This window comes from Telopea speciosissima, chromosome 10, assembly GCF_018873765.1.
Source record: "Telopea speciosissima isolate NSW1024214 ecotype Mountain lineage chromosome 10, Tspe_v1, whole genome shotgun sequence".
Taxonomy (NCBI): domain Eukaryota; kingdom Viridiplantae; phylum Streptophyta; class Magnoliopsida; order Proteales; family Proteaceae; genus Telopea; species Telopea speciosissima.
Window position 1 is genome coordinate 22,346,984 of NC_057925.1, and position 21,550 is coordinate 22,368,533.

At 39.8% G+C, this 21,550-nt stretch overlaps 1 protein-coding gene across 5 annotated transcripts in view; it reads left to right on the top strand.

Annotated features, from left to right (window-relative positions):
* The window catches only part of LOC122642371 (N-acetylglucosaminyl-phosphatidylinositol biosynthetic protein gpi1), a 52,472-nt gene extending 32,094 nt beyond the window's left edge, over positions 1-20,378 (top strand). For 2 of the 5 annotated variants that reach the window (XM_043835814.1, XM_043835813.1), the window contains exons 2-9: positions 568-963; positions 1,053-1,193; positions 1,317-1,402; positions 1,496-1,717; positions 2,139-2,633; positions 18,943-19,367; positions 19,832-19,925; positions 20,016-20,378. In XM_043835814.1, coding sequence (XP_043691749.1) covers positions 568-963; positions 1,053-1,193; positions 1,317-1,402; positions 1,496-1,717; positions 2,139-2,633; positions 18,943-19,367; positions 19,832-19,925; positions 20,016-20,151 — 1,995 coding nt within the window. In that variant the 3' untranslated portion in view covers positions 20,152-20,378. Of the gene's footprint in view, positions 1-567; positions 964-1,052; positions 1,194-1,316; positions 1,403-1,495; positions 1,718-2,138; positions 2,634-18,942; positions 19,368-19,817; positions 19,926-20,015 lie in introns of all 5 variants that reach the window. The other 3 variants (XM_043835817.1, XM_043835816.1, XM_043835818.1) reach the window with 2 other exon arrangements.
* The last annotated feature ends 1,172 nt before the right edge of the window (positions 20,379-21,550 follow it).

A 21,550-nucleotide genomic window follows, 5' to 3' on the forward strand; every position in this document is an offset into this window, starting at 1 on the left:
TGATATGGTCTGTAGTGTTAACTGTTTTTCTGTTCTCAACTTCTCATCAATTTGCACAAAATCCAGAAGATGAGATCCGAATATCTTCCTTCTTAATGATTAATACCAAGCACAGTTTATATTTTCCTTCTGAAGAACTACTGTCTGAACTTGTTAGAGTGTTTACAATCCACTGCCTTCCCCCCCTCCCAAAAAAAAAAATAAAAAAATGTAAGCATGTAACCATAGATAACGAACTAAATATCCACCAAGCCATTGCTCCCCCTCTCTTGCCACCCTAAGTTCATGGAATAAGGAAGGTATGGTCAGAGAGCTGTCAGAGTCTTACTATCCTGGAATCTCTTTATAATGAGTTCCATTATAATTTCAAATCTGATTTCGTCACTTTGTTAACCTATCTTTCATTGCCTTAAAAAATTTGTTTATTTCCTTCTTTTGTGAACTTCAACTTCTGAATATGAGTACTGGTATCTTGGTCTGTGTGCTCCTACTATTGGAAGGGATTTTAATTTTTAAGAATTACTTGCAATTGCTAACTTTCTTTGCACGATTACTTTTCTGAAATAGGGGATTCTCCATCGGATAAATGCAAAAATGCCTCTATTTCTACAGGACAAATCAACATTTACTATTTTAGGGCACTCTACTGCCAATTGTTGCTTAAATGGGCCGCTGCGAAGTTTTCAAATAGATGCAGAGGATAACACAAAGCCCACCGATTACGGAAAAGTATATACAATGGAGAATCAAGATTTATGCGGAGAAAAGTTTGGAAACTGGCACTGTGAATGCCACAAGTTTGATGGCATCTTAGAAAACTGTAGGCAGAATTCTGTTAGGCATGGTAATTGGATTCAGTTATCTTTAGACTCTCATGGATTGTATTGTAAAAATATCCGCTGGATTCCTAAGTTGCATCACATACACTGGACTGGGGAAATAGTGTCTACCGCTGATCTTCACGTATGTAAGTCAGAGTTGCCCTTCTTCTCCTTTTATATTTTCTTTGTTTATTCTGTTTAAACTATTCTCTTTTGTTTTAATTGATCCAGGTAATAATTTATGACCCACCCACATTTGGCACACATCATTTCTCTCTGACTTCTGGTGGTTCACTGGAGGAAGTGAAATTGCCCCTTGAGAGACCTGAATGGGTCAGCGAACTAAATCAAAAGCAGCCACTCCCTGACTTGGTAAGACTATTATATAGACACAACTCTGTTCGTAAAGTCCATTTCATCTATTGTTTCTGATTCTTTTGATCTTTCTTCAACTATTTGCTTATTTATATAGTTTAAAAAATCTCTCAAGTACAGGACACAGTTGTCTCAGCAATTAATAGTGCATATGCTACAAAAATATTATTTGAGAGATGCATGGGACACAAAATTTCACCCTACTGGTACTTTATTACATTCTTTGTTCTGTTTTCTTATTTTTATCTATTCTTGCTTCTGACCTTTATGTATTAATACTCTTTCCTTTGTTTGTTCAGGCTGGTTTCTATTGTGTGTCACATTGGAGCCATGTTTGTAGCTTCTTTCTGCACTGTATTTTATATAGTTCTTCAGTTCTCTGATGGCCTTCTGAGTTATGGATCAGATTCATTGGGTTACAAGATCTTAACAAGGGTATTCAGTCATACATGTAAGAATGTCCATATCCGCAGTTGTCAGCTTCTGTATTGGTCAACCTTCGGTCACGCTGGTGGTTTCAGGTAATGTCACAACTTTTATCAGAATATAGTTTCATAATGATCCACTTGAACTGGAACCATGACTTGCATGCAACAGGGCCAGCCCTTACCATGGTATATTTCCCATTGTTAATGGGATTTCCTGGGCCAATATTTGACTCAGTTGTCAAATGTTCGTGACCAATTTATGTCTCTGATAGCAGATGATTGAAATACTTTATGGACGGCTAGAGGATTTATATTTCAAGTGATTATAATCATCTGACTGGGTTGAATTAGGCCTAGGAGATGCATGCATTAAATGGTACATCATGACTGATCCTTCTTCCTGTGTGGCGTAGGTGGGATAGTCTGGGTCTAAGCACATATTACTCTGTCTTTAATTTTGTGAAGGGATCACTTTATGACTTACCTCATGCTTCGAATTTTATCTTATTTGTAGGTCTCTAGCAAGTGTGGAATATGCAGAGAGAGCTTCTATACATAAACACTCAATGTGGTCAAGTATAGCTGTTGATATTCTTTTGGGAAATTTGGCTGGCTTTATGTTGTTAGTCCATGCTGAGGCTACGTGCATATGGATTTCAAACTTTGCGTGTGACATCATGAACAATTCGCTGCGTTCAGGTTGTGTGTGGTTGATGGGTGTCCCTGCAGGTTTCAAACTGAATATGGAGCTAGCAGGTGTTCTTGGCATGACCTCACTTAATACAATTCAAATTTGGTCTACCCTATGGTTCTTTTTGGGTTTCCTCTTGAGCTATTTCATCAGAGGACTTGCTATATCTGGAATCATTTTGGGGGCCACTATACCTGCTGCGCTGGTTATAGATGCAATTGTGTTTGTAACATTACATATTTTAACTCTTCATTGGCTGATCTCTCTTCTATATTCGAAACAAATTCAGGCTTTGGCAGCTCTGTGGCGTCTTTTCAGGTAGAACTCGTTCCTCCTTTTGGGGCCAATTGTTGAAATCAGAAGTTGCCAAGTGATAATTATGTGAAATCCTGTTCCATTGCTGATAAGAAAATTTAGCACTTTCATTCAAACTAGTATGTTCTGATCCTGAAAATAAGTATTAAATGCACGTTACACCGTCCAATGCAAAACATGGTGGGTAATCATGTGGACACAATTCATCCATAAGCATCATGGTTTTTGTTTCAGACCCTTAATTACACCTTAATGTCTGCTTTAGAAACTATGGTTGTGTAACCCCAAAAGCGTCAATATACTCTAGATAGAGTTGATGAGGCAATGACATCTTTTCTTTCCCTTTCGTTTTTGTATTTTATTCTCATAGAGAATAAAAAAGGTTGTGGATATGCCATGCTTGATGCACCTGTGGCACAGGAGCATCATCTGCTTCATGTGTGCCACAAGTGTGAAGTGGAATTATACTTTCTAGGTATCACTGGAAGTAAATCCATTGGCAATGACTACATTAGAAGCCTCATTGATTGGCTGAAGCAAAGAATTGAAGCATATTGAAATTAAGGGCGATAAGTATAGGATCATTTGTATGTTAGTGGTAGTATTGTAGTATTCTGTCTGCATACAATTTGAAAAGGTCCAGCAATTTTGGTCAGCAGTGCAACAACAACCATAACCTTATCCCAACTAAATGGGGTCGGGCTACATGGATCCGATAGAGGTTAAAACAATAGTAGGAAAAAAGAGAAGTAAAAAGCAATAACAATGAGTAAAAGGAGGTAAAAAGGAAAAAAAAAAGTAAAGGAAGAAGTCAAAGCAGTAGTCAAAACAGCATCCCAGAGACATCCTCCTACAAGGGTGGGTCGGCTACACGGGTCCTTGTCCTCCAAACAACTCTATCTGAGGTCATAGTAGGATTGAGCCCTACCAGACGCATATCCTTTCTTACCACTTCTCCAATAGTCATTTTAGACCTGCCCTACCTCTTTTGGTCAGTAGTGATGTTGTTTAATTAAGCTTTGGATCAGAAGTCTTCTTTGCGGATGCTTATTCCTTGCTGAACTCTCATCGTTTGGAAGTTGATGGCATGTTGGTTATGGCTTTAATGATCATTAGTGTAGTATCATCTTTAGGTTAATAGTTGTATTATCATATTTTTTCTTGTCACATTATATTTCAGAAATTGTTCTCACATATCACTTGTGTTCTGAGACTTCTGTGAGTTGGATTCCATAGGACTGGAAATTGCAAGTCCGCAGCTAAAATTTCAAGGGATTTGAAGCACTCTGTGAAAACCCAGATTGAATGCAAGAGGAGTTAGAATTTAGAAATGGATTGATTCTAGTAAGAGAACAAGGATTTACAGATAGAAGAATAAGAAGAAGAAGAGAAGAAGAGAAGAAGAGAAGAAGAGAAGAAGAGAGAGAGAGAAGAAAGATTGAGACAGAATCGATTGTGAGGGAGAGACTTCTCCATGCACCTATTTTCTTCATTAACACATTCTTGAAATTACACATGCCTCCCTAGGGAGGTAAAAGGAAAAAAGAACAAAAGACAAAATTACAACTTAACATGACTAATAACAAGATAGTGACAAAAGTACCCTTTACAGCATAAATTCTAATACTCCCCTCAAGCTGGAGAGTATATATCATGCATTCCCAGCTTGCATAAGAGGGTATTGAACATGGTAGGAATGAGGCCCTTGGTAAAGATATCCGCCACTTGATCACATGTCTTCACAAAGGGAGTACAAATGTAACCTGACTTCAACTTTTCTTTGATGAAGTGCTTATCAACCTCAATATGGTTCGTTCAGTCATGTTGCACGGGATTGTGAGTAATACTTATAGTAGCCTTGTTATCACAATAAAGCCTCATAGGTCCCTCGGAGTCAAATCCCAAATCTTGAAGCAATCGCCTCAGCCATATAAGTTCACACACTCCATGAGTCATAACTCTAAATTTTGCTTCAGCGTTGGTTCTAACTACAACTATTGTTTTTTACTCCTCCATTTAACCAAATTACTACCCACAAAGGTACAGTACCCAGATGTAGATCGTCTATCAGAAACTGAACTAGCCCAATTAGCATCAGTGTAGCCCTCTATCCTCAAATGATTATGCCTGACATATAGAAGGCTTTTGCCAAACAATGCCCACTCTTGGGAGCGTGTATGAACTGGCTTACCACTCCAACTGCACAAGTGATGTCTGGTCGAGTCAGAGAGAGATAGGTCAACTTCCCAACTAATCTCTGGTACTTAACTGCATCCATAAGAGGAGAAAATAATTATCTTCTTTTGGCTCTCTGAATTCATCGAAGGCCACACTCATCACCAAGCTTGTGATTTGGATCAATTGGGGAGTTTGTTGGTTTACACCCCAACATTCCTGTTTCTTTCAATAGATCCAAGACAAACTTTCTCTGGCAGATTTTGATTTCTTTCTTTGATCTTGATACTTCAATACCCAAGAAGTACTTCAATAGTCCAAGATCTTTAATGTCAAATTGTTGGACTAGGTAAGATTTCAATTTACTTATCTCGGCATTGTCATTCTCAGTTACTACAATGTCATCAACATAAACAATGAGGGCTGTGACCGTACCATTTCCTCACCGGATAAACAAAGTATGGTTAGCTTGACTCTAGGAGTACCCATTCATTGGAATGGCTTGCCTAAATCTCTGAAACCAGGCCTTAGGAGATTGCTTGAGGCCATAAAGTGCCTTATTTTGGAGACGCACTTTCCTTTCTGCCGAGGGAAATTTAAAACCATGTGGAGGCTGCATATACACCTCTTCTAAGTCACCATGGAGAAAGGCATTCTTCACATCTAGTTGGTACAACGACCAATCTCTATCGGCTGCCACTGACAGGAGAACTCTGATTGAGTTATGCTTGGCCACAAGAGCAAACGTCTCTTGGTAGTCAATGCCAGGTACTTGACTATACCCTTTGGTCACCAACCGGGCCTTATATCTTTCCACAATACCATCTGATCGGTACTTAATGATATAGACCCACCTGCATTCAACTGGAACTCTCCCCTTGGGAAGATTTACAAATGCCCAAGTACCACTCTTCTCAGAGCCATCATTTCCTCAGATATTGCCTCCTTCCACTTTGGGTCAGACATATCCTTTGTGATACTTTTGGGACTGGAAGAAGAAGCAAGAGCAGTAGAAAAGGCAATACCTGTAGGAGAAATAACATCATAAGAAACAGACTTGGCTATAAGATTAGTACAAGCTCTTTTCCCTTTTTGAATAGCAATGGAGAGATCTAACTCAGAGGAAGGAAGGAAAGTGTTACCTGACTGAGGGTGAGGCTCAGGAAGTGGATCCCAAGAGGGCTCTTGGCAGGTCTTCTTTCCCTTTCCCTTCAAGCATTCACCTTTTTTATACACAACCAACTCTTTTGCTTTGTTAGCATTAACATCTGAATAAGTATCAACGTCAACAACATCCACTTCTTTGTATTTTCCAATGTCAAGTAGAAATGGGGAGGTGTAGGTAGGCAAAGGAGACAGAAAATGAATGACATCAACAGCCTGTTCACTTCCATTGCTCTTCCCTTGAAGAGGGTGCTAATGGGAAGAAAAGAAAGGAATAGACTCAAAGAAGGTGACATCTTTGGAGAGAAGCCACCTTCGGGAGGAAGGGTGGTAGCATTAATACCCTTTAGAAGAAGCTGAATAGCCAAGGAAAAGATATTTGAGTGCTTGGGGGTTATGCTTTGTTTGACTTGATTTATTGACATGAACATAGCAGACACACCCAAACACTTTGGGGGGAAGGGAAAAAAAACAGAAGCATGAGGTGAAAGTGTTTCCAAGGGGGATTTGGAGCGAAGGAGTTGAGTTGGCATCCGATTGATTAGGAAGGCAGCAACAAGAAGAACATTAGACCAAAAGGTCTTAGGGACACACATACTAAAGAGTAGACTCCTAGTGACTTCCAATAAATGATGGTTTTTTTCTCTCAACCACCCCATTTTGTTGAGGGTGTCAATATAAGCAACTTGATGAATGATTCCATATTTTCATTGTCAGTAAAAACCTATTGGAGCCCCCCATACATGTACTCACCCCCCTTATCAAAACGAACTATTGAATGCGAGTACTAAATTGAGTACATAGTTCGTTTCATCAAAAAAGTCCAAGTGGACCAGGGGTAGTCATCAGCAAAAGAAACGAAGTAGCGATATTCAGACAAAGAAGTGGTGGGAGTAGGTTCCCAAACATCAGAATGAACAATATTGAAAGGAAAAGTGGATCTATTACCATGATAAGGATAAGATGATCGACATTGTTTAGCAAAAATACATGATTCACACTGAAAATCATGAGAAGAAGAAAAAGAAGTAAACAAATGTGGTAATTGTTTTCTCATAACAGCAAAAGATGGATAACCCAAACGTTAATGCCAAAGCATCACATAATCCATAGTACTACGGTCACTCCGACCACAAACATATGACTGAGCAGCAGGTAAAACGGGTGTCCGAGGCTCAAGTAGGTAGAGTCCTTTCTCCTCACGTCCACTGCCAATAACCCTCTTCGTCACCAAATCCTGAAAAAGATAATAGGAAGGAAAGAGTGTGACACAACAATTTAAGGATTTGGTTAGATGACTAACAGATAATAAGTTAGTGGCAATATCAGGGTCATGAAGGGGAAATCAAGAGAAATAGAGGAAGTAACTCTAACATTACCCTTGCCAGAAATAGAAAAAACGGAACCATCAACAACTCTATCCTTATCCCTGCCAGAGCAAATAGAGTAGGAATAATAACACTGAGACATACTAGTCATGTAATTAGTGGCACCAGAGTCAATGACCCAAAAAGGGGGCTGTGGAGGGTGTGGAAGTAGAGGCTTGCAATGCTGAGGCTGAAGAATCTGACTCTGCAGAAGTGGTAGAAGAGTAGCCTAGTCAAGAGTCAAGACATATCTTGCGTAGTGCTGCAATATCCTCTCTAGAAAGGGAATCAGGACCAGTCTGTAGTCTAGATGACCAGTCTCATCTGTCATTGTGTGGGCTCTAGCACCCCCTCTCCTACCACCACAGACACCAGTAGATCCACCACACATACTAGGGGGTTGGCCATGGAGAACCCAACATCTTTCCTTAGTATGCCCCAACTTTCCACGATGATCACATTTAAATTTTTCTTGGTGATTTTCACGAGTTGGCCCTTGGCCTCCATAGTTGTCAAGGCATCGCCTAAGCGCCGCTTAGGTGTCCAGGTAGATTTCTAGGTGCCTAGGTGGCTGCCGCCTTATTGTAGGACGCCTTGAATTGGTTTAATTGGTATCGAACCAGGTTTTGGCACTTATTTATACCAAATATCATTTAAGTAAATGTTTGTATGTTCATAAATAAGCAAATACCCCCTATTTGAATCCAATAAAAATAGTTAAATAATAAAATTCCAAAAGGATAAAAAGTCAATCCCCCCAGTTCAAGAACAAAAATTGGATTTTTGGCGGTATGTGGAATTTTCAACTTTCTTGGGGTTTTTCTCAAATCTAAAAATTCCATAAATCTTAATATGATAAAACATTACTAAAAACCAAAAGTGCAGTAAAATATTCATTTGGTTTGACATCTAAAAATTATTTTTATTCAGAGCGATTTTGACAACATTTGCGCATACCAAATAAGGTTTGACCGGAACATAACTCCTTCAATATAAATCAGATTTAAGCAATCTTGGATTTGTTGGAAAGTTGGTTTTGTGCTCTACCTAATACAAAAAGTGTCATGTAGAAATAAAATCATTTGATCAATCAAATTTCTTAGAGAACAAGAACATTTTCTCTAAATCGAGAGCAGGTTAAATTTTTATTTTTGGTAAATAAAAAAATTATATAAGCAAAGCCCGGAGGGCCTGGGAAAAAAGGGGGGGGGATATACAAAGGGGAGAGAGGGGGGAGGGGAAAGAAAAGTCCCCAAACCCAACTAAGGGTTGTGAGGGGCCTCTAAAAGAGTAGTATCTAAACCCCAGAAGCCAACAATGTACCTGTTCCTTGGGGAGTCTAAGAGCCTCTTGTGTGTAATAAACTGGATTTTAGCGGAGACATCTGCAGAGATGGCTTTCCAAATCAGGTCAAAAGATCTAGATTTGGAGTTCCACCTCCTGAAGTTCCTCTCCATCAAGATGTGATAAAGGGCAGCACCAAACACAAGTTTGCCTATTATAGATAGAGCTTTTGGAGAAAGTCATGACCATCCAGAGCTACTCTCTGGCGAAGGGGAGGGGGGTTCTCCTGCGAGGCCAGATGGAAGAGAGAGATTTTTTCCAGATGGGAGAGGTGAAGGGGCAGTCAAAGAAAAGGTGGTCAATGTCTTCGGAGCCATTCCAACAAAAGATGCAGGAAGGGGAGACATGGATTCTTCGGTGCAGGAGGAAAGCTTAGGTGGGGAGACAAAGGTTAAGGGCTCTCTAGGCAAAGAAGCTATGGCGAGGGATGTGACCTTTAAACCAGACCGGCTTGTGCCAAATAGCGGTCAGAGCGTGGGGCCGAACTAGGTTCCAGGCAGATCTGAAGGTAAAAAGGCCGTTCGTTGAAGGGAGCCAAATGACCTTGTCTGCGAGAGGCCGGGGGGGGGGGGGTGGGGGGAGGGAGTGCCAGATCTGGGAGAGGATGGGGGTGACCAAGAGCCACGAGAGATAATGGAAGAGAGAGGGGCAGACTTTGGGATGCCAGAAGAGTAGATAGATCGTGCCCCAAAAGAATTGTAAAGGACTCCTAAGGGGTGCCAGGGGTCAAGCCAAAGGGAGATGGAGGAGCCGTCAGCGATAGAAGAAGCGATAGCGGTGAGGGCTAATGGGCGGAGGGCAAGGATCTTACGCCAAATCCAGGAGCAGTCCGAGGGGGTACGGCGGATCTGAGAAGATGGGAGTAGACCCATTTAACCCAAATGGAGTCCTGTTTGGAAGTGACCTTCCAAATGAGCTTCAAGATACCCGCAGTATTGGAATCTCGGATACGTCGGATACCAAGTCCTCCTTCAGATTTGGGAAGGCAGATGGTTTTCCAGCTAATGGGGTGGAGGAATTTGGAGGTTTCTTTCCCTTTCCAAAGGAACGCACAGAAAAGGGTTTCCATGGCCTTGATGATGGCTTTTGGGAGGCCGAAGATGCCAGACCAGTAGATGTAGGAGGATTGGAGGACCGATCTGATGCATTCGAGCCTTCTCGCATAGGAAAGAAGCTTGCCCTTCCAGAGCTGCAGCCGCTTATGAATGATGTCTAGCATGGGAGTGCAATGGTGGGAAGAGAGCCTAGCGGGGATGAGGGGGAGTCCAAGATATTTTACAGGAAGAGTGCCAAGGGAAAAACCTGTGAGGCGAAGGAGGGTGTCTCGGTCAGAATCAGAGACACCGGAGAGAAAGAGCTTAGATTTGAGAAGGTTGATGCGGAGGCCAGAGAGCCTCTCGAAAGATGGAGGGAGGACATGATAGCCGAGATGGAGGAGGGAGAGGCTTTGGAGAAGATCATGAGGTCATTAGCAAAGGCAAGGTGGGTGAGTTTGAGCTGCTTGCATTTGGGGATAGGGGAGATGAGGTGGATGTCCGATTTGGCTTGAATATTCCTGGGGAGGACTTCCAAGGCCAGGGAGAAGAGGAAGGGTGAGAGGGGGCAGCCTTGGCGAATGCCAACTTTGGAGTTGAAGAAGCCAGCAGGGGAGCCATTCACGATGACAGAATAGGAGGGGGAGGAGATGCATGCAAAAATCCAGTGAATGAAAGCGGGAGGGAAACCCATTTGAGATAACACCTCACAGATGAAGTCCCACCTGAGTGAGTCAAAAGCTTTGTGAAGGTCAATCTTCATAAGGGCAGCAGGTGAGTGGGATTTTCTGTCAAATCCACGCACAATTTCAGAGCAGAGAATGATGTTATCTGCAATGCTTCTGCCTGAGATAAAGGCCGATTGATTGGGACTGACCAGGGAAGGGATGACAAGCTGGATTCTGTTAGCAAGAATTTTTGCAATGAACTTGTAGAGGAGGTTGCAAAGAGAGAGAGGTCTGAAGTCAGACAAAGAGGAGGCTCCATCTTTTTTAGGGATGAGGCAAAGGAATGTCTGATTGACCTGGGCAAGATAGTTAAGGGTGAAGAAGAAGCTGCGAACGGCTTTAATAAGGTCCTCTTTGAGAGCAGGTTAATTACTTATTGATAACGTCATATTTTCTAAGAACAGTATTAACCAAGTGTAAGACTAGGTATACTTGAAAATGACCAATTCCAATAGCATATAAACCAAATGTGTATTTTGATTGTTTCACACATATAACTGATATATTAAAAAAATAATATTGGAACGTGATTTAGGCCGCCCAGGCGCTTAGGGAGGACCTCGAACACCTTGGATCGCCTAGCACCTTGACAACTATGTTGGCCTGTCCCCCCACCTGGTCAATCTCGGTGAGAACTAGAAGTGAGATTAAATCTCTCTAGTGAGGGTGTAGTAGCCATGGATCCTCTTCTAGTCTCCTCACTTTGTAAGTAGGTATACACTTCGGATGGAAGAGGTGATCACCCTAAGATTTGCAGTCGGATTGGCTCGTATTCTGGGTTAAGTCCACCAAGTAGCATAAGGACTCGTTCCTTTTCAAGTGTCCGATACACCTTTGCCTCATCCTCAGGGTTGGTCAAATGAAGGTCCCTATAGTGATCATATTCCTCCCAATGACCAATGACAGTGTTATAGTAGTAAAAAATGCTTCGGTCACCTTGTTTCATAGTGATGACCTTTGGGAGGATTTGGTAAACCTTTGCTGAGTCACCCAGTCGATCAAAAGTCCTGGAGACACTGTTCCAAATTTCCCTTGCAGCTAGTCTCCTTTCTCATAAATCTTCTACCTATCTCAGGTTTCATGGAGAAAATCAACCAGGTCATAACAGTGGAGTTCTTAGTCTCCCATTTATGATATCCTGGATCAGTCAATGCAGGTGCCGTGATAGAGCCAGTAATGTACCCCAGTTTCCCCTACTTCGTAAAGACAGTTTCATAGAGAGACCAATCCAAATAGTTGGTATTGTCCAACTTCACAATAGCAATTTGGGTATTGGGGTTATCAAAAGAGGTCAAATTGGGGTGAATACCATCCAAACCACCAACAGAAGCTTCCAAAGGTTCACTAACCTCAGATCCAGTCCCAGATATGGTGGACATGGTATTCAAACACTCAACAAATCAATATAGTGCCTTGCATAAATGGGGAGTATACTCTACCCTAATAAAGGAATCACACCAGCAGACAACAGTGCCACCGGCAAGTAAACAGAGAATAGTTTCTTGGTTTCTTGCTAATGGCCAAAGAAAATACTTCATATGCACTTTAACTTCAATCCACAACAACCAACTACATTCAAATAGGTGAAACTTTCAACCAATAGTGGCCTTTCCACTTAATGCATCCAATAAAACTCAAACAAGAAGAGGAAAACAGAGCCTGGCGGTACCTGTGGAGCATCAAAGAGTGGAGCTATGATCCTTAACCAGCTCCTTTCACTATCCGAGTATTTGAGGGTCTTAAAGGGTACCCCTAGGCGATCCAAATGCACCTGGTCTCATCTCAAATGGTAGAGAGATGAGAGAGAAATGAAAGAAATGGTGACTGATTGGCGGTAAACCTTCTAGGGCTTCAATCACCTTCAATCCACTTCAGCAGCTCCTAGACTCCCTCCGTTGTGTGTTGGTTTGAAGAATATAACTCCAATGAATATATTATGTGTAATATTTCACATAGTATGGCCTCTATTGGAACCCTCTACTTTTCTAGGGTTCCAAAGAGAAGTGAAGACAACAATCGAGCTTGGTCGACTCTCAAACCAGCTCTGATACCAAGTTAGAATTTAGAAATGGATCGATTCTAGTAAGGAAACAAGGATTTACAGCTAGAAGAAGAAGAAGAGAAGAAGAGAAGAAGAGAAGAGAAAGAAGAAGAGAGATTGAGAGAGAATCGATTGTGAGGGAGAGACTTCTCCACTCACCTATTTTCTTCATTGAGACATTCTTTAAATTACACATGCCTCCCAGGGAGGTAAAAGGAAAAAAAGAACAAAAGACAAAATTACAACTTAACATCATGGTACAAAATCTCGCGATATTTCGTCGAAATATCGCCATATTTCGTATATCTCGAGTGGTTCGAGACGAGATAGCATACCGAAATGGAAAAATACCATATTTCGTCGATATCTCGTGATATATCGATGATATATCGTGGACTCACGAGATATCGACGAAATATCAAAATCTAACTTAAAGTGTCACGTGAGCAGGCCCATATGTCAACATATTTCGTAGGTTTCGGTCGATATTTCGACCGAGACCTGCTATAGCTTAGAAATTCCACCATTTTGCCTCTTCTACTCTTCCAATCTCTAATCCAAGACTCCAAGCATTGTTCAAGCACTTTGTTGACAGATTGTCGCCGGAAAACACATCGGAGGCTCATCTAAGCACATCCTACAAGCCTTTTTTCACTATTTAAGGTAAATCCTTTTCCTTTAAAATCAATTTTTTGAAAATACTATGTATTAGAGTTGTTGGATGGTGATGAAATTTATATATGTTAGACACCGGAGGCCGATCTACAACCTCACGGTGTCGAAATTTTTTTTACATTTGTATTTTATATTTTATATTTTCTGGTTTTAAAAATTGATTTTCCTACAACTAAAATAGGAAAAAATTAGGTGTAATATAACTTAGATGGGGATCAATTAAATATATGTTAGACACCAATGGCCGATCTACGGCTTCACGGTGCCGAACTTATTTTTCTGCCCATAAATAATTATTTTAATTTGTTTGTTTAAATTTCTTTTATGTCTTTAGTTGCCTAATCAATGTGTATTTAACTATTTATACTTTAGGGTCGGCGACTGTATACTGTCAATCAAGGGTGCAAGCCCAAAACACCACTTTGAGTTCATTTTTATGCAATATGAAGGTTTAAATGTGTTTATTTAGCTTAAATAAGGGCGTCCATGAAGTATCAGTCCTAGATATGGCCAAAAACCTACCGAGATGGACTCCTGAAATATTGCAGAAAAAATGCAATATTTCGACGAAATTTCGCCATATTTCGGATATCTCGATAGGCCCGAGATACTGATATATCGCGAGATATTGAACCATGCTTAACATGACTAATAACAAGACAGTGACAAAAGTACCCTTTACAACATAAAGTCTAACAAGAGGACACTCCTCCACTATTTGCTTTTTGTTATATTCATTACTTATAATGCAGTATTCTTTCTTCTTTACGCAAAAGACCCTGCTTCATATTTTTTTTCTGTTTTAACCCTTCCTTATATTAATTTCCAGAATTGTCTTCTTCCTTTAGAGTTAATATCTGATTTGTCCCTTATTCTTTTACCTTACTCTTAGAGGCTTGGACTGTTCCAGAAATTACCCCTATGGTATTTATAGGGCCCATAGAGACCCCAAAGCTGGGTGATGCAGATTTATCACCAAATTGGGCTTCTTTTATTAGGAATAAGTCTAGGGTTGGGTTATATACATGTTGGGCCTTTGATCCCATGGGTTTTCTTTGTAATAGGCCACTTTAATGGGCCTCAAATATGGATACATAAGTTGCATAAGGGATTAGCCCTATACTTAGTTTATTTTCATGTTTTTAATGTTTTAAATTGAACCGGTCCAAAGCTGGTATGAATCAGTGATTCAATTTAGATGATTTTATTAGTTTTTCTTTTAATTGTTTAGTTGGGCTGGATTAGGACTCTATTTTGAGTCTATTTCAGTTTCCTAGTCTATTTAAGTTACCTAATAGGTTAGGGATAGGGTTAGGCCTTTCCTTTTTAGTTTAGGAATCTAATTTTGAGTCTTTTATATAAGGTTGTAAGGGGGCCTAGCATTGAACACGAATTTGATTAATGAAAAAGTTTTTGTTTGCTGCCATAGCTGCTGCTCTGCTCTGTTGAGTGTTGCCTTGTGAGTAAAGGTGAAGGGACTGGTGGATCTCCAGTTGACTCCTTGCATCTGGTAGTACCGGGAGGATCTATTATAAGGGATTGGTGGACCTCCAATCAACTCCTTGCATCTTGTAGATTGGGAGGACCTGCTTCTAGTCTTCAAGTTGCTGCCATTAAAGACTTGCAACTCCAAGTAAGTTTTTAGTGTTATCCATCATTCCCCTTCGTCTCCTAATTCTCTAAACCCATCCCCATCGATCCCTATTGCCAATACTCAATCAGTACTACCTTCCTCATCCACCATTAAGACCATAGATCCATTAGAACCTTAAAACCTGCAACTATTCTTCTTCCCTTTTAGAATGTCACATGCAAGATGATTTTCGTGAGAATTCTGCCAGCCAAATCTAACCGTTAGAATCATCTCAAATTTTGACATAATGTTCTTGAACCTAATTCATGAGCTCAATTTCAGTTTGGTGCAATTTTGAGATACGGATCTGTTCCTGCTGTGAATTTCCAATTCTGCCCTTATTGTTATATTGTTCTTCTAAGATCATAATTAATATAGCTATTCTGCTGATCTGTTATTGCTGATTCTTATAAACTAAATTTATATTCGATTATTGAACATAACCCTAATTTCTGAACTCTGAATTTCCTGGTTAAATTACTGTATTGCCCTTTTCCTAGTTGTACTAGGATTCCCTCATATTAGCTGATCTAACCATTGGATCAATTTCAGCTTTTCAGCAATTGTTCCAGTCCCTATTTGGTTAACTCATATGGAATTTGGGATCATTCTAACCATCTGATTTCCTGTTATCAAGATTTTCTTTAATCTGAACTATCCTTTGATGAAAAGATCCTGGTTTGGTTCCTAGTTTGATTATTCAAATCTAGGACTACATTACTGGGTTTTATGATCCTAGGTTGCATCAGAGGTCGGGTAGTTTAGGGCAGTAGTGGTGTGGTTTAGTTCAGTTTTGGACAGGAGGTCTTCTTTATTGGGTTAGAAACTTCCTCTTCTCTGAGCTTTTATTATTGGCAAGTTGGTGTCAAGTGGTGTGTGGCTGTTTTAGCAGTCATTTACTTCTTCCACGTACCACTGGAGATTCTTTCAACTTGTCTGAACAGCTTGCCTTGTGTCGTTCTATCTAACTCTCCTTGACAGTGTCATGGGGAAACAGAAGTGTGCTGTTCAGTAAAAAATGGTCAAAGAACTAAAGAAGGAAAAAGAATTAAGTACTTGAAAGGACTTGGAAGGAGAGGAGGGTAGGGCTGAATCTAGAGAAAGGGCACAAAAAGAAGAGGAAAGATTAAAGTTGTCTTGTAGAATGGACGGGTTCCCAGACCTTCCATCATGCACAACCTGGGATGGAGAGGGAGATAAACATGCTTTCTGGAGTTGTTTTTGAATATGGACTCATTTAATACTCCGGTATCATTTTGTAGACTATTAAGGGAATCTAAAATCTAAATGGTACTCTGCGTAAGTTCTAGCAAAAAAGGGTTTTTGGTTTTAGTGAAAAAAGTAATCAGTAAATGAGGAAAATGAAAAACATATCGATTCCAGCGAAGTGAATGAAATGTCTATGTGACCTATTATTTTTATTGATATCCACTTCTGGAGCCTCATGATGCTCCCATCACACTTAAAAGGTCATATGTTCTCTTTCCTTTTTGAAGACAATAGTTAGAACCATAAATACTTTTTGTGATCTTTGAGGGCCAAAGAGAGTAGCCTTCCTGTTATGGAAGAGATAAAATAAGGTGGAGATTGTTTTTCATATGAAGAATGTATGTATCATGTGACTTCCTTTTCTCTTCTATCGAAGACTGCTATTTTATTGGCCTTCAGAATCACTTTCCTGAAGAATAATTAAGGAAATTATTATCAATCAAATTTGTCAAACTGGGAATTATTTCGTCATTTAATTTCATGGGTCTTGCTCTGTGTAACCACGGTTGGTTACACTGAGACTGTCACCACTCACCAGTCACCATAGGGAGTTTGCCTTTATTCACACCTGTTAGGAGGGGCAGTAATGGTATTAACGACCAAAATTTAAAATTCCCTTGCCTTACAACACAGTCAGATCACATAATAGCCTGTGTCTTACTTGTTCCACGTCATATAGTGAGGGGTTAAAAAAGATGGTACAAATTCTTTTTAACCTTGTCTGGTTACAAGGGGAATTCTAATATCATTATATCAACAACCATTCTTTGCCACCCTTCTAAAAAAGCATTTTCCCCCCAGGAAACTAGAATACTTACTGTACTTGGCACATGGTATGTACAAGACAAGACATGTTCTCTTCCAGATAGGGTTTGTACCTCTTTATAGGTGGAACTCAAACAGAAAATTCTTCTTTACAGAGTTACTTGCCCCTTTTAGTGGAAAATTTTCTATTGAGACAGTCAAAAGTAAGAAAGATCCACACCAACATATTTGTTGAAAATACTGCTGAAGTTTTACGTGATACAATACATTACTTTTCAACAAAGTGGAGCATTCTTTGTACCTGCCACCATTTTTAATGTTCGAAAGCGGCAAGCTTGAGGATATGAATTAGCTTTCCACAGGTGGTTAGAGGTGGCAATTCCAGATTTGTGCTCCAACCAACCCTCTTTCTGGGTTTGGATTGCAATCCCATCCTGGTTTGAATTGGAGCCTGGTTAAGGTTGAGAAATTTTCAACTCGACCCACAGTGGAGCATCATGCTACAACAATCCCCTTGTTAATTCTTTCTATTAATGAAGGATATACCTTCCTGATTTAACAAGGTTAGGATCCAATTTAATTTTGGGTTGGACTTGGGCGAGACACTTCATAACCATACCAAGATCTGATCCGACCTGACCATATCTCTTTGGCACCTTGATGCAGCTCCAAGTAGGAAGAAGAAGAAGAAGAAGCCCTGAACTTAGGGCTTGATTAGGGAGCCATAGATTAGGATTATTATTTTCCATACTTGGTTTATTTTCCTGTTTTTAGATTGAACCGGTTTAGAATTGGTTGCATCCCATTGGTTCAATTGGTCGCATCCAATTGGTTCAATTGGTCTAATTTAAGTGAAGTGTTCCTATTGGTTAATAGGTCCTTAAGTCCTATTGGCTAGTATGGACTCTTCTTTTAAATTAGTTGTTTTAAGTTAGATTCTTTTAACTTAAGTTAGTAGGGTTAAATAGGTCTTTTATTATTTTAAGTCATTAGTTTTAGTTTTAATTCTTTCCCTTCCACGATTTTGTGAAGGAGAAGTCATTAAATTGTATTAGGATTTGGCATAAGCCATATTATAAATATATTAAATCGTGGAGGCTCCCCCACATTGAAATTTGAATAAAAAAAGTCTGTTTTGCTGCTGTCGGCTGTTGCTGCTGCTGTTCCTGCTCCTTTGTGAGTGTGTCCTTGTGGATTTCAAGGTGGATAGGGTGGGTGGACTCCTGCGACTCCTTGCATCGAGAAGATCGGGAGGTTCCTTCAATTATCAAGCTGCTGCCAGTGGATTCCTGCTGTAAGTTTGAAGCTTAAATTCTGTTTTTCCATTCATCCTCCCTCCCAATCATTCCCCTTTTTTTATTTTATTTGAATCCCATCAAAACCATAAGTCTCCATTAATTCCCATCGACTTCCATAAACCCTAGTGTTCTAAACTCTGTCCAGCCATATCCTATCATCCAAATCCCCTCAAACTTCAGACACAGCATCACTACATTAACCCCTCCACTCGACCTAGCCTACTGCTCCATCTTCAATAGCTAAACCCTAATTCCCCTTCATCTCCACTAAAACCCTAAATAGTCAAAACCTGTTCAGACCTAATTAGCCATCCAATTCAGCCCAAATTACTATCGAGTCTCCCCCTTACTGTTTAGAGCACTCGATCCCAAGCCCAGCCCCTAAACACCACTTTAAGCCCTAAATTCCATTGTTTTCCTAAAACCTAAAACCCGAAACCCTAACCCTAGAGTTTCAGAATTTTAATTTCTGTTTAAACCTATTTAAAACCTATACCATTAGCTTCCTTTAGACCTGCCCATCATTAACATATATCACATTCACTCATTCCCCGTATCTAACCCTAATTTTGAGTCAAATCAGCCTACTTTGCGCCAATCGGCTGGTCAATTTCAGAACCATTGTACACCTGGCCTCTAGTAGGACTGCCTCCTATTTAGAGCTACATTACACCTCTATGGCTCTATGAGTAGGGTTGTACTTTTGTATCATTTCAGATGAGAGAAAAGCTTAGTTAATGCTACATAGTATTACGTAACTTAGTCCTGTAGTTTTTCTGTTGTTTCAAAGTACTCACATGTTTACTTGGCTGCTGGCAGAGGTCGAAAATGGAATCCACTACGGCACAGATTAGATAGTTATGACTACACTGTGGAGCAACACATTGTTGGATCGCTTCTATTTACGCCCCTCTTACTTCTACTGCCAACAACTTCCGTGTTTTACATTTTCTTCTCCATCATGAATACAGTGATCTGTTTCACCTGCATTTTGATTGAGATTGCTATATCAATCCTCCATGCCACGCCTTATGCCAAAATTTTCCTCTGGATGGTAAGACCAAGAAGATTTCCCTCTGGAGTATGGTTTAAAATTATATCTGGCAAAGAGCTTGGTTGTCGCGAGAATCTTAATGAATGTAGCTCAACATCCGGGAAGTCACAGCAAAGAACAACAGACCAAGAGGACAACAAAAGATCCAGAGTTATGATTTCGTTGCTCCACAGCAACATCTTAAATTTAGGTAAGAGGCTTACACAATTGGATTGTTTTTACTTTAATTATGGGAGTATGGGGAATTCGTAGGTCAGTTTTATCTGAAAATGTTTAATTTTAGATACTTGAGAACTTTCAGGTTTCTTTTGTCACCGAGTCCAAATCAGTCTCTTCTTTCCTTGCCTGAAATTTTTTAACTGGAAATATTATTGAATTCTGAGGATCATTTCATGTCCTTTGAATGATTCAATAAATGTGACCCTGACACATGAAACAATTTAACTTGGCTTAGCATATGCCACTCACTATTGTTGTATATGCATCATTTGGGGTTTGGTGGCTGGTAGATTGGACCACCAAAAATTACGATTTCTTTTGGACTTTTCTTGATCTTTGACTGGTATATCGTAATTGTCATACATGCAATTGTTTTTTGTATTATGCTTGGTTTGGATTTTAATAGATTTTGCTGACCCAGAGAACTTATTTCAGGACAAATCATCTTACCTCACTATAGAGATGTATTCCGTGGGATATCCGTCTCCTCTGCTGCTTCAACAGCCCATGGACTTCTGATTGGAAAAAGGTGTCTTTCTTTCCAATGGTGTGTCTTTGGACTATTCATTTTCTTACCCATGTTTAATGTGATTCTAATATTTAATGTTGTCACTTGCAGAATTCCGTCGGTTTTGGGAACTGGTCTTCCTTCTACAATGCCCTGGATGTTTCTTGACTATAGGGAGTATTGGCGGTTATGTCACGACTATGTAATTTCATGCATAACAGATGATAACTCTGTTGAAGTCACCTGATAAATCAGAACATATCACAATTTGTAGTTCTGTAGTCCTTTTCTGCTCCTCCTCCGTTGTTTATGCTCTTTTGTTTTGTCATTCATTTGTATTAATAGTAAATGCTGGTAGTATCCCTAGCCAACAGTTAGAGGTGGATGAAGTAACAGTGCATTTCTGTGTTGCAATTGGAATGCACTGCAATTTTGACATTTTTCTAGCCATTGGAGAGGAAGGAATCATTGCTTGAATCTGCTTCTCTCTCTCTGCCTTTATTTTTTTGAAACTAACACACAACATAATATTTGAAGTTTCCCTCACTAATCTTGGTTGGTTTATGTCAAAACTGGATTTGTAAGAGGAAACTAAAGGCAAAAAAAGTGTTACAGATCATTGGACAAAATATTATTTTTGCTGAGTTTTTGACTTCCTTGACTTTCGAGATACACCAGGGCAATGCATCGGCACTCTTCTTGGGGTAGAACAATGGTTCATTTTAATTTTGTAACAACATAATTGCAATTTCTGACAATTCATAATAATTTTGTCTTCCTTGGGGGAATAATTTTGGTCTATCATACAGAGGAAAACCAACAGAAATTGAGAATAAATTGGATTTATTTGGCTGAAGTGGCCAATATTCCAGATTATTGTGCCTTTTTATCTTTTAAATGGCAACATAGGTCTATAGAAAGGATTCACAACAGTATGTGTAACGTTTTTCTTAATTCATGTTACTGTTACATATGAGCATTGTGTTCAAATTCCACAAAGGATTATGCAACTTTAGGCTATGTTTGGTATGCATTCCCATTTTCAGAATGCGTGTTCTGATTCTCAGAATGGAGAACGCATTCCTTACATAGAACGGGAATGTTGTTTTACTGTCTTGAATATTTTTTTTGATTTCAGAAAATAGGAATTGCATTTTATTTAATTAGCCAACTCATATGGCAACTCGACGCTAATCGACCTTGCCCATTGGATGCATTTTGGGCTCCTTATGATCTCCTGCAAACTCCTTTCGCTCTCGATTCTTGAGTCAGGACTCAGGGGAGAGATAGATTGACTCAGAGAGAGAAAGAGAGAGAGTGAGTGAGAATGTTCACTGTTCTCTCCATCTTTAGCTTTACTTGTTCATGGATGGAGCGAAAGAAGACAAGACCGGAGCTTTGAGATCGATATGATACATACATTCTTTACATATCTTGTTAAGAAAACAACACCTAGAATGGCGATTTGCAGAAGAAAAACGAAAAATAGAAAAAGAGCACACAATGCACAACACAGAGATTTACGTGGTTCACCTCCAAGATGGAAGCTACGTCCACGGCCGAGCAGTAGAACAGGTTTCACTATTGTCTCTGGAAATGTTACAAACCCTCATAACCCTATCTCAAAGAAATAAGAACAATATATA